At 44.9% G+C, this 14780-nt stretch overlaps 1 protein-coding gene across 1 annotated transcript; it reads left to right on the top strand.

Moving 5' to 3' along the window:
- The first annotated feature begins 2972 nt into the window (after positions 1–2972).
- Positions 2973–14502, top strand: shprh (SNF2 histone linker PHD RING helicase). The gene is made up of 30 exons (XM_029493122.1): positions 2973–3107; positions 3687–4279; positions 4712–4841; positions 4927–5145; positions 5380–5458; positions 5782–5932; positions 6121–6223; positions 6315–6574; positions 6659–7312; positions 7535–7786; positions 7996–8074; positions 8215–8378; positions 8466–8722; positions 8969–9090; positions 9363–9451; positions 9705–9797; positions 9929–10036; positions 10195–10337; positions 10418–10591; positions 10721–10783; positions 10867–11092; positions 11354–11491; positions 11719–11820; positions 11927–11998; positions 12365–12553; positions 12721–12813; positions 12905–12991; positions 13391–13569; positions 13805–13885; positions 13972–14502. The coding sequence occupies exons 2-30, from the start codon at positions 3695–3697 to the stop codon at positions 14066–14068; spliced, it is 4989 nt and encodes a 1662-aa protein (XP_029348982.1). The 5' UTR covers positions 2973–3107; positions 3687–3694; the 3' UTR covers positions 14069–14502.
- Positions 14503–14780: the final 278 nt, after the last annotated feature.

The following is a 14780-nucleotide window of genomic DNA, read 5'->3' as shown; positions in this document are numbered from 1 at the left end:
CAATCATTGGTTGAAGCTCCATATAATTCATTCATCTGACCTAAAGCTTATCTAAATCTTAATTAAGCCAATCATATCACAACTCTCAAATATAAAAAGATAGAATACATCCATTCTTTTCTGTCAAGGATGACATGAAATCTACTCACAGTGCATCAGACGTGTGAGAAATATAAGTATCTGAGCAAAGACCTATAGGGTGGAACCAAAACAATAAAATATCAAGCTTTAAATAGAGAAAACAGGAAACGTCTGCTGTCTTCTCTTTGTAACAGAGAAGTGTTTGAGTTTCAGCACCACGGACAGCTGCCTCTGTTCACCTGAGACTGTTTCTTCAACTTTTGCCCCAGACAACCCCAAACGGCCCCAAACAGCCCCAGACAGCCCCAAACGGCACCAAACAGCCCCAGACAGCCCCAGACAACCCCAAACGGCCCCAAACAGCCCCAAACAGCCCCAAACAGCCCCAGACAGCCCAAACAGCCCCACACAACCCCAAACGGCCCCAAACAGCCCCAGACAACCCCAAACGGCCCCAGACAGCCCCAAACAGCCCCAAACAGCCCCAGACAGCCCCAGACAGCCCCAGACAACCCCAAACGACGCCAAACAGCCCCAGACAGCCCTAAACAGCCCCAGACAGCCCCAGACAACCCCAAACAGCCCCAGACAGCCCCAGACAGCCCCAGACAACCCCAAACGGCGCCAAACAGCCCCAGACAGCCCCAAACAGCCCCAGACAGCCCCAGACAACCCCAAACAGCCCCAAACGGCCCCAGACAGCCCCAGACAGCCCCAGACAGCCCCAAACAGCCCCAAACAGCCCCAAACGGCCCCAGACAACCCCAAATGGCGCCAAACAGCCCCAGACAGCCCCAAACAGCCCCAGACAACCCCAAGCAGCCCCAGACAACCCCAAGCAGCCCCAGACAACCCCAGATAGCCCCAAACAGACCCAAACAGCCCCAGACAGCCCCAAACAGCCCCACACAGCCCCACACAGCCCCAAACAACCCCAAACAGCCCCAAACAGCCCCAAACAGCCCCAGACAGCCCCAAACAACCCCAGACAGCCCCAAACAGCACCAAACAGCCCCAAACAGCACCAAACAACCCCAAACAGCCCCAAACAGCACCAAACAACCCCAAACAGCCCCAGACAGCCCCAAACAGCCCCAGACAGCCCCAAACAACCCCAAACAGCCCCAGACAGCCCCAAACAACCCCAAACAGCCCCAGACAGCCTCAAACAGCCACAACAGCCCGGAGCCGGGCTGTCTGCGGCTCACAGCTCCACAGCCACTGTCATCTACATTTTCCACACCGTCACCTCCCACATGGGACCCAATCAGAGCGTGAAGCCTAATTGACGGAGCCGGTTCGAGCAGGTTCAGGAAAGCACCGTGTGTGTCTGCAGAGCACCGCGGCCGGTGAGTGACATGGCTGTACCTACCTGCAGCAGGCGGTCCGGGACATGACGGGTCTGTGTCCTCCGGAGCAGGACGGGACTCCAGCTCCTCTGCTGTGAGAGCACGGTGGGACTGGCTGACTCTCTCTGCCTCTCTCTGCCTCTCTCTCTCTGTCTCTCTCTGTACTGATCATGAGGTGCCCCCTTCTTCTCCTCTTCCTCACTGCATCTTGAAAGCGGGTCAGACTGACTGCAGTGCCCCTGATTTGAAGCCACATTTCACAAACGTCAAGTGAAAGGTTTCAGACAGTCTAACGCCATTTTATGCCATTTTATGGGGGGATTGTATATATCTATATCTACATTTATAGATACAGATATTTAGGTTATATAGAAATATCCTTACAGGGAGAATACGGGCATTTAAGTGAAGATGGTAAACTGGGAAGCGACCATAACTGTGTCAAATATTAGTGTGGTGGAAGACTGTTAATGCACCAAATGAAAAGTGTGTGAAAGCAGTTCAAACTTCACATGCATGATCCTGCGGTGTCGTGCCTGACACTGACGGATGTGATGCACCTTCAATTGGCAGCTGCAGCCCTAAAAATGTCGTGATGTCCTGCCCCCATGTGGCCACACCCGGAGCTACAGCTGCAGAAGGAGGCGGGCACTCCACACCAGGTGACTGCAACAGCTTAACTGCACAGGTGGAAACTTTGTTTTGTGCCACCCCAGAGACAGGGCTGTCCCTAGACACTCTGAGCACGTAAACCTCATTAATAATTAATCCGTATACATCAATGTGCCTGAAATGGTGATGGAGCCCCCATTTCCCGTTCGTCTTCCTCAAAGACTCCCTCCTGGCCTGAAGTTGCTCTTGCTGAAAAAGAGAAAAATGCTCACAATGCATAAATAAGTATACAAACAGAGCACATGTGTATTCGGTCAGCTAGCTTCAATGCTTTCATGCAAACACAGGACTTTGCTCGACGGACACCCAGAACTGAAGCTCAGGTACGGCGTGTGACGTAAGCACAAAGCCACGCCCACATGTAGCCCCCCCCCCCCCCCATAAACGTAGGCAGAGAGCGAGAGCTGCAAATAAACAGTGGAAACTTTATTTTGTTTCTTTTCACCAGCTCATGGTTAGTAGCTAATCACAGCACATGTACATTTTTAAACGATGACCACGACACATGACACAACACATCACTGACTTCCACACCAATAAAGTCAAACTCTGAGTAAGCTAAATAAAATAATTGACCAGATGAGGAGAAGTTTAGAATCAGAAATAAAAACACATTCAAAAACTACAAACACTTACAGCTTTACAATAGTAAAGAAAATTCCGTCTTATGTTTGTATTTTATTTTAAATATTGGAAGTGGACGTTTATGTGTGTTCCCGGGAGACTTCCTGGTTAAAGGTTAAATTATCTAATCACCGATTAATTTCATTGCAATTTCAAGTGAACTAATAATTTGGTTGTCGGAAACAAGCGTGCTTTTATTGTTGTAACTACTTCCTCTCGCGGTGACCTCACTTCCGCTGTTTAAAAATGGCGTCCCTCAGTGCAGCCGCCGACTGGAGTGTGTTTTGATGTTTTGCAGCTGAACCGTCCGGAGCCACTGCAGCCTGACACGACCCGCGATGCAGCGATAAACCCCGCAGCGGTTTGTTGGAGGCTCCAAAAGTAAACGAGCTCATTTTATACGCTTGTTTTCTGTCAAAACCACGAAATGCTCAGCGGCGCAAACCCGCTGTGTTTTCATTGTGTAACAGTGTTTACACACTGCAGCGCTGTTTTTAGCTGTGTGCTGCGGCATCCATCTAAAGTAAAAAAAAACAACAACAACAACAAAAAACAGTGATCATTACAGCCCAGCTAAAAGTCACGCTAACACATATTTGGCTAACTAGCTAGCAGCTGGATTACTTAGAAATAATGAAAACACTGCAGGTGAAATAAAAAGTGACGGAAATTCATGATCTGTTCGTGAAGCTGGCTGCCGTGGAAAAGTTTACTGTGTGATGTTCCCCTTTTAGATTAACAGCCTTCAGGCAACCACCCATTGAATGAAATAGTTTTACTTTTGTGACTTTCATTTTCCTTGGAAACATCCACAAACATCTATACATATTACACACTTAGTTCTTGAGGCCTGTTTACACAGTATCCTGTTGAGAGAACTGCTCAGAATTATTTACACTAAAACCCCAATCTGCATCTGAGCTGACGAATACATTTCGCTTTACTGTCTCTTCCCTCCAGGTTTGACCATGAGTAGTCGCAGAAAGAGGGCCCCTCCTGTGAGGGTCGATGAGGAAGCCAAGAGGAGGTTGAACTGGAACATGCTGGACGATCGCAAGAATGAGACGATCCCAGAGGATGACGATCTGACCCAAACCTGCTCCCTTCTTCCAGCCGACCCCACTGCCAGCGCATCCTCTCTCTCAGCCACTGAGGACATCGCTGAGGCTGCGTCTTGCTCTGTCCAGTACAGCGAGGAACTCCCCGGTACGTCGTCAGAGGGCACTGCCACCTCAGCCTCTCTGGCGTTGACTGTTGTGCCGGCCGCAAAGCTGGGCCACATCTGGAAGGCGCTCATCGGGGAGTTCAGCATTCGTCCGACTTGGCTGCAGCCTGAGTGTGACCAGAAAGCGTTCACGCTCCACAGGATGGGAGAGCAACTCTGCCTCAGTTACAGCAGCTGTGATGAGAGCTCAGGACTGCAGTGGAAGCCTGACGAGGACACGTGCACGGTGGAATGCAGCCTCCGTCGGATCCCGCTGGAGGAACTGGACTGGCTTCAGAAGAGGAGGGTTATGCAGCTCTGCCACCAGACTCAAGATGAGTCGCTCAAGGTGAAAATGCATTATTAACTGCCTTTCAGCTGTTCGTGCAGCTCATCATTTTTATTATTTTGACTTTATGCTTCTTTGGTGTTGTTTCCTTGCGCCCGTTAGCTGCACTTTTCATGTTGTGTAGTGTTTTGCGTAGTTGAGGTCAACAAGTCAAACTTAAAATTTTAGCCTTGGTTTAAAGAAAACTAATAAATTCTTTCATGCCATATTGACAATGTAGATATATTTGCTTTTAGAACTGGATGTTTTTTTTTACTGAACTTATGACATATTGTTATGTCATGAAACACCTGCTCACTCAATTCGCTGTCTTTGGTTGGAGTGAAACACGGCACGGCTGCTGCTTGATAGGATGCTGAATGACTAAAGCTTTCTGGTTCACAGTGTCTCCAAAATGACAATTCATACCTCGGGCGTTTCTTTATTGGGTAGGTGGGGATTTACCTGTTGGAAACTGGGCTTGGGAATCCTGAATTCCTCAGCCAAGGAAATGCTCGGCTGAAGAAAGCAAATCAACTAATGCAGAAGTTAATGGAGTATTTCTATGATTTCATTATCCCTGGTAAGTGTCTAATGCATACTGTAATCAGTCAAGTATACCTCTGCATTACCCTGAATCCTGAATTCCATGTCTGTTTTCTGTGCAGAAGTTGTAGAAAATGAGGAAGAGGAATGTGACACTGATCTGGAGAGGCAAAATGTGGAGGAGCTCTATGATTATGTCAGACACCTGCACCAAAGAGAGAGCCAGGAGGTGACCTATGACGTCCAGCACAAGGCTCTTATTCCTGTTCTGAGACCCTATCAGAGCCAGGCTGTTAACTGGATGCTGAGGAGGGAAAAATACAGGAACGTGTCACATCAAGGTACCGTTCTCCTGTGCTCTGATTTCCATGTTGCACACGTTACTCCTCAGTTAATGCAAACTCTTGATTTGTAGATTTGTTTTTTTTTTTATCTGCCTCTCTGTCTTTTCATTTTGAAAATCAGACTTCCAAATATGTAATTCTTTATCAGGGGTTGTAAAAGATCATGACATTTGTTGTATTAATTAAAACAATCATGCGTGTGTGTGCATGATATTTGCAATTTAATTGCAGAACAATCGCTGCATTTCCTTTGGCGAGAGTTGGTAACTTTGTGTGGCAAGAAGTTGTTCTACAACCCTTTTACTGGCTGGTAAGAATTTATGCCCTTTCATCTTTAAGTATCTCTGAGTATTTTTCTGTCGTATCTTTTCAATATGAGTGAATTTAATTTATCCTGTTCTAATTAAAACAATGATAAACTCATCAGTCGTGTCTTCCTCGAGACCTTCTCCTCTGGCCTCCATGTTGGTATTTTTTGGGCAGAATATTACTTCAGTTTTATTACTTTTGAATATAAAAAAAAAAACAAAACGTAAATCATCAAAACATAAATTTTCTTTAGCTCCATTATTAAGGGTTAGTGGCAGATGTGTTATAGCAATCTTTTTTTTTTTATTTTTTTTTTTTATGCAGCTTAATTCGAGAATTTCCACTGGCAGGCATCGAGTGGCCAGGTGGGATCCTGGCTGATGAGATGGGGCTCGGAAAGACAGTGGAAGTTCTGGCTCTTATCCTGTTTCACACTCGACAGGGCCTGGAGCAGGAGGCCCTCACCCTGCCGGTGGTGAGGATGAGTGGGCAGCTAGAGATGAATATACAGGGTTCATTTGAAAAAATAGAATTGTGCCTTTTATTATTTACAGTCAGGAATGTATGAATTTTATCCATTTGTTTATTTCCTTTAAAGCACTCTGTATATACAGGGTCAGCTCAGTGTTCTGTATTTTGATAACGTATCTCTTGGCTTTGCAGGGAAAATCTGTGAATTACTTTGTTCCTCCCCCTCCATTAGAAAGAAAGAAAGTAATCCACTGCAAGTCTGAAGCTCAACCTAAAATGAAAATATCTTACCCCAGTACGTCACTCACACTCCTCTAAACATCAGAGCTATCATTGCTTTTGCAGTTTGATTCATTTTCCACAAGATGTTGTGTGTTCTTCTGCAGCTGTGCGCATCATGCTGCTCACTGCAATAAAGGAAATGAGATCTGGCAAAGGAGCGTCAGTCAACGCCGTCTTCACGTATATCCGCGCCACTTACGGTTATGACCTCTTAAAGAACCGCAACCACATCAAGAAAACGCTGGCAAAGCTGATCGATGAAGGCCTGGTTGACAGGGTTAAAGGTCGTGGCCTGGCAGGATCATTTAAACTGGGGAAGAAGTACAAAGAAACTAAGAGGACATTAGCAGGAGCATCCAAGTCTGTAAGAACAAACATCCTCCAATATGAACTTTTTATGCCACAACAGTTTCTTTGTAGTAACATCTAGCTTTTGTCTTGTTTTTAGAGTACAAGAAACACAGAGAGCACACCGAGGAAAATGTTTCAGAGACGAGCAAAAGAGAAGGCAGAAGCAGCCTTGCAGAATTCACTTACAGAAGAGCAGAGAGATCTGAGCCCCCCTACATCTGACTGTCCTGCACCAGAGGAAACAGAAACGAAGCGGGAGGAGGATGAAAGTCTGAGTGAGAAAGCAAGTCAGTCAGATGATCTGCTGAATACCTCCACAACATCCTTACAGATATCTCAAGATAAAAGTGAGTCAGATATGCAGGACATGCCCAGAATGGACGAGCTAACTGAGGAGAGGAGTGCAGCTCTCCAGCTGGACTCACAGGAGGAGACAGAAACCCCCACCAGAGCATCTTTTGTCCCTTTCAACACCCCAGACTATCGCTTTGAGTGCATCTGTGGCGAACTGGGCGTTATAGACTACAAGGCCCGTGTCCAGTGTATGAACTGTCAGCTCTGGCAGCATGCAGACTGTGTAAACTACAAAGAGGAAAGCCTTGAAACAACGCCATTCTACTGCCCCCACTGCCTGGTCGCCATGAAACCTGTCTCCACCGGCGCCACCCTCATCATCTCCCCGAGCTCCATCTGCCACCAGTGGGTGGAGGAGATCAACCGGCACATCAGGTCCTCCTCACTCCGAGTTCTGGTGAGAAAGCACATGTAGATTTCAGTCTTCAGTCCACGTTAATACCAAACCAAAAGATGTCTCACTGACTTCAGATATGATTTGTTTCCTCAGAATATGAAATTGTTATGTTCACCTCCGTTCCTTGTCAACTCATCAGAATCTGACTTGGTTTTTATTCCTTATTACTGCATACATGTATAAAACTGTTTAGCTAAATTGATATGTCTGCTTTGATCTCAGGTGTATCACGGTGTGAAGAAACATGGATTCATCCAGCCACATATGCTCGCCGAGCAGGATGTTGTCATCACCACCTACGATGTGCTGCGGTCAGAGCTCAACTACGTCGACATTCCCCACAGTAACAGCAAGGACGGACGCCGCTTCCGCAACCAAAAGCGCTACATGGCGGTTCCCAGTCCATTGGTAGCTGTGGAGTGGTGGCGTATCTGTTTAGATGAGGCTCAAATGGTTGAATGTCCAACTGCGAAGGTAAACGGGTAGGAAGCTTGAAATTTAGGCCTGTATATTGATTAGGTTTACTTTTAGACTAGACAATAGAGCTTTTTGGATTTATTGGTTTGGTAGTTTTTGTGATTGTAACTTTTTTATATTTGAGAACACCATCTGTATCATCAAACAGCGTGTTGTGTATTGTATTTCTGCTTGACCTTTGAAATGTCGATTTTGGTTTTTGTCAGGCTGCAGAAATGGCTCTTCGTCTTGCGTCACTCAACCGCTGGTGTGTCAGTGGCACTCCTGTCCAGAGAGGCTTAGAAGGTAGAACGGAGAAAGTTTTTAAGCTGCAAAAGACTTGTCCCTACTAACAATTTAAGCTAGTTTCTCCTTGAATTTGACTGTTAGGAGTCTAGAGGGAGAATTTTGAAAAGTAACTGTAGATGTGTTTCCTTTGTGTCCAGATCTGTATGGCCTTGTCCTTTTTTTGGGTGTTGATCCTTACTGGGTTAAACACTGGTGGGACCAGCTGCTTTATCGCCCTTATCGTCGTGGAAACACGGAGCCTCTATACAATGTAATCGCTCAGTTGTTATGGCGATCAGCTAAAAAAGACGTCATCGATCAGGTAGGTCCTTAAACGTCTTTTTAGCGCTCATTTCAAAACGTTTGGCAAAAGTATTTGGTGATCCTATTTTTTTGTTTTGTTTTTCAGATCCAGATCCCCCCACAGACGGAGGAGGTGCACTGGCTGCACTTCTCCCCCGTTGAGGGTCATTTCTACCACCGCCAGCACGAGGTCTGCTCGCAGGACGCTCTGGTCAAACTCAGGAAGATCTCTGACTGGAGCCTGAAACTCGGTAGCCTTGACCGCCGCACCGTCAACACCATCCTGTGTCCACTGCTGAGGCTGCGTCAGGCCTGCTGCCATCCACAGGCTGTGAGGGGGGAGTTCCTGCCTCTGCAGAAAAGGTTGATGACCCTCCTCGTCATGTTTTCAAGGCACTTGTTGGAGAAGAGGCCTTTTACTGAAGGCAGCTGCACTAGTTAATTACACAATTTTCTGGACTAAATAGACTTTCATAGCATTGGTTAAAGGACACAGCAACCCTTTTTATCAATTACTTTATGTGCGAGTTGTGCTTGTTTAAAGCTGACCCAATAAGTGTAATCTGTGTTTGAGGATATGCTAAGTGGGTTTCGCTGTCCCCTCCCCAGCACCATGACGATGGAGGAGCTCCTGAAGTCCCTGCAGAAGAAATGTCGAGTGGAGTGTGAAGAAGCCCACAGACAATTAGTGTGTGCGCTCAATGGCCTGGCCGGAATTCACATCATCAGAGGTATAAAACCCAACTTCTATACTTGTGCTCCCTCTGCTCCCTGTTTCCCATGGGAACCAGTTCAAACAAAAACACAAGCCATGATCCCACCTTTATGTCTCCTGACGATTTTTGTCCTAAGATGTTTTGTTGAAGCGAGTCTCAGTAAGGCGGTACATACAATGTAGCCACGCAGCGTACTGGGGCAGTTTGTATAGCACAGCTTATTCACTGTGCATCAGGTGGACACTCTGAGTGTCGCTGACGATGGCCATTTTCTTCGCTGATTGCAGATGAGTTTGTAGAGGCAGTGGAGATGTATAGAGAAGTGCTTCGTTCATCAGAGGAGCACAAAGACAGGCTGAAAACAGATTCATTACAGGTATGTGGCCTCAACCTTTTCATGCCTCTACAAATCGTCTGTTATTAGTCTCTGATGGGTTTCAATACTGAAACAAACCAGACAAAACATCTGCTTGCATAGGAGGAATAGCTCTCCTTCGACTAAAAGTAATGCCATTGGCGGATTAAATATCTGTGATCAGACAAATATTCCACGACTTTATCGTCTTTATATATAAATAAAAACATTGCTGTTTGTTTGGAGTTTATTGTTCACAATTTCAATACAATAGAGACTTCATGCTACCCACAATTTGATGGAACTGCTGAGTGCAAAGCATCCCGGGATACCTCCTACGCTAAGAGATGACCGACTAAGTGAAGAGGTAATATATATACTATATATGTCTCCTGAATATAACTGGAGCGATGTGCGCAGAGTGTGTCGGCTGTTTTGTAGAGCTTGTTTTGAAGAACGCCCATCACAACTCTGCCCTCATCCTCTGTCTCTCTTCAGGCTGAGCAGCTGCGACAGCACTACATGACCAAATATGACTCTGAAGTGGCAGACGCACATCAGGCCCTGCAGCCGGTGTTGCAGAACATCAAAGATTTAAAACGCAAAGTGAGAAGCTTCATTCATTTTGTGTGACATAACCCGATAAAATAGGCATCATCACACATGACATAAGTTTTGGGTGAAGTGAAAATAGGTCAATCTGTATCAGGGGTATGTTTTAATTAAGACAGGCCCAACGTTTTTCCTTCCCTCCATTCGTCAAGGTCAACCTGAACTCTCCCTGGTGGCTGGATGTTATTCAAAGGGCAATTCGCTGCTCCAACGATGACGACCTGGTGTCACGCATCAAGAATGAGCTCACATGTAGCTACAAGCAACAAGCCAGCAAGATCTCCATGGCTGACAAGTCAGTGTGCATGTTGAAAAATAATATGATAGCTCATATTTATCCTCAGACAGACATGTACTAAAAAGTGTGTCCTTCAGGTTCCGTGATGCCTGCGGTTTGCAGTTCCTGCTCACCACACAAATGCAAGACCTGATGAAATCCCAGAAGACTGTGCAAGATGCAGTCAAGAGTCTTGAAGGCCCAGCTTCGAAAAAAGTAATCGACGAAGTCACCATTTGTCACCTCAGACCGATGAGGCTGCCACTCAACAAGTAAGACATTACACACACATTCTAACATTTCATCACAGCTGTTGAATGCGATTCATTACCCCAAGCAACAAGAAGCATTGCTTTCTATATTTTTATTAAAGCTAATTTTCCTCTCTTTTCATATTTTAGCTGCGTCTTTTGCAAAGCAGATGAACTTTTTACGGATTACGAGTCTAAGCTGTTTTCTCACACGTAAGAAAAACAATATTTCTTTGATCTAGTTCATTCCAGTTACATGAAAACATAATCTTGTAATTGCCAAAACGGCCTTACAGGGTGAAGGGTCAGACAGCCATCTTTGAAGAAATGATTGAGGATGAGGACGGGCTGGTGGACGACCGTCTCCCCACTACTAGCAGAGGCCTCTGGGCAGCCAGTGAGACAGAGCGCACCCTGAAGGCCATCTTGTCTTTTGCCAAAGCAAAGCGTTTGGATCCAGATCTGGTGGAGGAGGGCAACACTTTCATGGAGCTGTTTGAGACCTGGAAGAAGGAATACAAGGTTCGTGCACACGCTCGTAAGCCCTCCGTTTATTTTCAAGCCAGAACAGAAGTAACACAGGATTCCTGTAAGGTGTTGCCCTTGTATGTCCTCTTTCTAAAAAGTATAAACAATCAGTAAAGAATACGTAGGTCACCGTTTAATCCTTAAATATTTTTAGATATAAATGTCTTAAAAAGGAAGTGATGGACATTCAGTGAACATTTGGAAATTGTTGTTCTCTCTCTGACTGAGGATAAAGCTGCCGCTGTGTCTCCTCAGGTGCTGCATGAGTACTGGATGGTGCTGAGGAATCACGTGTCAGCCATCGATGAACTGGGTATGGCCACAGAGAGGCTGCGTGTGCGTCTCCCTGACGAGCCGAAGCCCAAACTGCTGCACATCATCGAACCGCACGAGGTGAGTTAAAGACAACACACTGCAGAAATTAGAACTTGCTTGTGTCCTTTTGAAAATCTGTGAAATATTTATGGACAAATGATCAGAATACAGCACCGCCTGTGCTTAAACACACAATTAAAAATAATAATAACTTAACTGACAAACAGACATAATATCCTGTTATTGAAAAATGGAATGTAATTGTTGAATACTCATTCTGCTATCCTCAACTAACTTGATTCCAGGTGGAGCAGAACAGAGTCAAACTCCTGAACGACCAGGCAGTGGCCAAGTCTCAGCTTCAAAAGAAGCTTGGCCAGTTTCTATATCTCACAAACCTGGAAAAGGTACATTTTCCTTCATAGAAACTGCAAAGTACAGAAATTCTTCAGGGGATCATTCAACTTGACTGTTGTATTACGATCTCACATATCACAATAACATAAATTCCAGTCCCAGGACAAGTCCACTGGAGGGCTGAACCCAGAGCCATGTCCGATCTGCGCCCGGCCCCTGGGGCAAGAGGTGAGTAGTTTTTACATTTTGGTTAGATCAGTATTTCTTTGTGGGACTCAGTAAGTCTGCAGACTTCTCCTGTCTGCGTGAAATGATGTTTGTGGCAGGTGTAATAAAAATATTATAATTTCTGTCTTTTCCCAAATTTTTGGACATCTTTATTTTCAGTCTTTAGTTTGCAGCTCCCCTTTGCCTCTTATATATAACTATCCTTTTTTTTTTTTTTTTTTTTTTTTTTAAACATCACATCAACTGGAACGTCGGGATTACATAAATTATTTACAGCTATGTTAAAAAGTTTGAAGCAAATAAAGTTCTTTTTCCCAGCAGTTTCTCTTTCTGTTCTCATAGTTTTCTGTCTTCCTTGTCTTCCAGTGGGCAGTGCTGACTTGTGGCCACTGCTTCTGTAACGAGTGCATCTCTATAATTGTGGAGCAGTACAGCGTGGGCTCAAGGCGACGAGCCATCAAGTGCGCTATTTGCAGGCAGACCACGTCCCACACGGAGATCTCCTATGTGTTCACCACACAGTCGTCCAGTCAGGACCAGGACATCCCAGTCAAGGTCAGTCGTCGTCCAACGCAGGCTGAGGCCTGAGTGTTAATCATGTCAAAGATGAGCTGAGTTATCCCATCTGGTGTAATCATCAACGTGGTTGAATATTTTGTCGTTGATGCTATTCATGACACTGATAGAACTGTAGCTGAAACTGTCCTCTTCCTGTCTGTCAGGGAAGCCACTCTACCAAAGTGGAGGCAGTGGTGAGAACACTGAAGAAGATTCAAGTAACCGACCCCGGGGCCAAGTGTCTTGTTTTCTCCACGGTAACTGAAAACTCTGTTCCATAAGCTGGTTATGTAGTTTGATCACATCCAGTTGGGCGCTGACGGCTTTGTTCGTTTCTCTCCTGTACAGTGGCAGAGCGTCCTGGACATCATTGCCAAGGCGTTGTTTGACAACAACATGGAGTTTTCACAAATCAACGGGATTCACAAGTTTCAGGTTTGTCCATTCCTTCATAATGTTCACCACCAAACCACACAGCCGCTTTTAACCACCTTGTTTTAACCTACACACACTACTACTGCACATTTACATTTTTCTAGCAGGTTGTCCAGTATATTTTCTCCACGCCCAAACAGATTTTTTTTCTACCACTTTACTTTTAGGGTTAATCGGTTTTTCTTGACTTACAAACATCCTCTTGGAGTTTTAAAGAAATTTTTATCCTATAAAGCTGTAAATGCAATGTCCAGATTACCTCCAAAAACTAATCATTTGGCCTTTTGCTCAAGGTCTTATCATCAGATTATTTTCCATGTCCCAGTTTGTGAGACACCCCGCAGACAGATGTGGTACATGAAATCAGCTTCTCACTTCTCTTGACTTCAATCTTTCCAGGAGAATCTGAGCTCCTTCAAATATGAAGAGAAGATGAACATTCTCCTCCTTCCCCTCCACACGGGTTCCAACGGTCTGAACATCATCGAAGCCACTCACGTGCTGCTGGTTGAGCCCATCCTCAATCCAGCTCATGAGCTTCAGGCCATCGGCAGGGTGCACCGGATCGGCCAAACCAAGTGAGAAGTGGCAGTCATGCATACCAGTAAAACACTTTTATCAGGAATAGTTAAGAACAAAATGAGGAAATTACATGTTGTGGGATCTGCAGTTTCCCTTTTTTCCCCTACTACTCCTGCTTTTTCCTCTGTGTGTGTTTTTGAGGATCTTATATTTTAACACTCATTCCACAATTTGTTTTTACTTCACTAAAGCACATGATTGGTGTCATTTCTGTTTTTCTTTTTCCACCAGGCCGACATTTGTTCACAGATTTCTCATTAAATCCACCATTGAAGAGAGAATGCAGGCAATGCTGAAGACAGCAGAGAAAAGGTAACATTTAATTCAAATCTTGGGATATAAAGGTCAGAGAAAGTGGCTGCAAAGAACTTATAAGTGCTTCTTTTTTTTAATTCTAGTCACACCAGCACAGCTATGAAGCACTCGGAGGCTGCAGTCCTGACAGTAGCCGACCTCGCCGATCTGTTTACGGAAGATACTGAACCTCTGGAATGAGTCTGAACACTGTGCTGCACAGGAAGAGAACCTGCAGTGAATATAAAAGCAAAGGCGGCTCACACTTTAGACGGTGCTTATAGATGCACTCTGATTTTGCACATTCCAATTTTTTATATAAATATATCTTGAAGGTATGAAATAATGAATTAATCCATAAAAAAAATGTTTGCTCTCTTTGGAGAAATTGTGCATTTTGGTCACTTGTCATAGTTGTAACTTACCGATTCAATAACCACTTCAGCTGTCCAAGTACATATTTGATGGTCATGTTTGACTGGACTGTACAGTATTGTGCTTTGTGCTAATATATCTGTGCATTTATATGAAACTTAACCGTACAGAATGACAGATGAATATGCAGAAACCAAGTTACTGAAGTGACGTAAGTGATTGAGGTGCTTTCACAACATTCAGGAAATAAAAATCTGTCAATGGCGGACTCTCATCCTGTTGTGTCTCTTTTTGTCCTCTGCTTTTATTGTGGTTTCTTTCTGTCCAGTCAAAATGGAGGCAGGAAGGACGCCATTGACCTTTACTTACTTCTGACCTTAAGTCAGTGTGTCATCTTTACAATGAGAGAAGAATTGCGATTACTTCCAGACAATCTTCTTTAAGCAGTTTGTCTGTTCAAACAATGCCGGACAATTCAGGCTAACACTTCAGCTTGTCTTATTTGCAAGACAAAAACAGTAGAAGATTCACTGTCTTG

Source organism: Echeneis naucrates, chromosome 22, assembly GCF_900963305.1.
Source record: "Echeneis naucrates chromosome 22, fEcheNa1.1, whole genome shotgun sequence".
Classification (NCBI taxonomy): Eukaryota; Metazoa; Chordata; class Actinopteri; order Carangiformes; family Echeneidae; genus Echeneis; species Echeneis naucrates.
The sequence above is the reverse complement of the archived record's forward strand: the minus strand, read 5'-3'. Positions and strand labels throughout refer to the sequence as shown.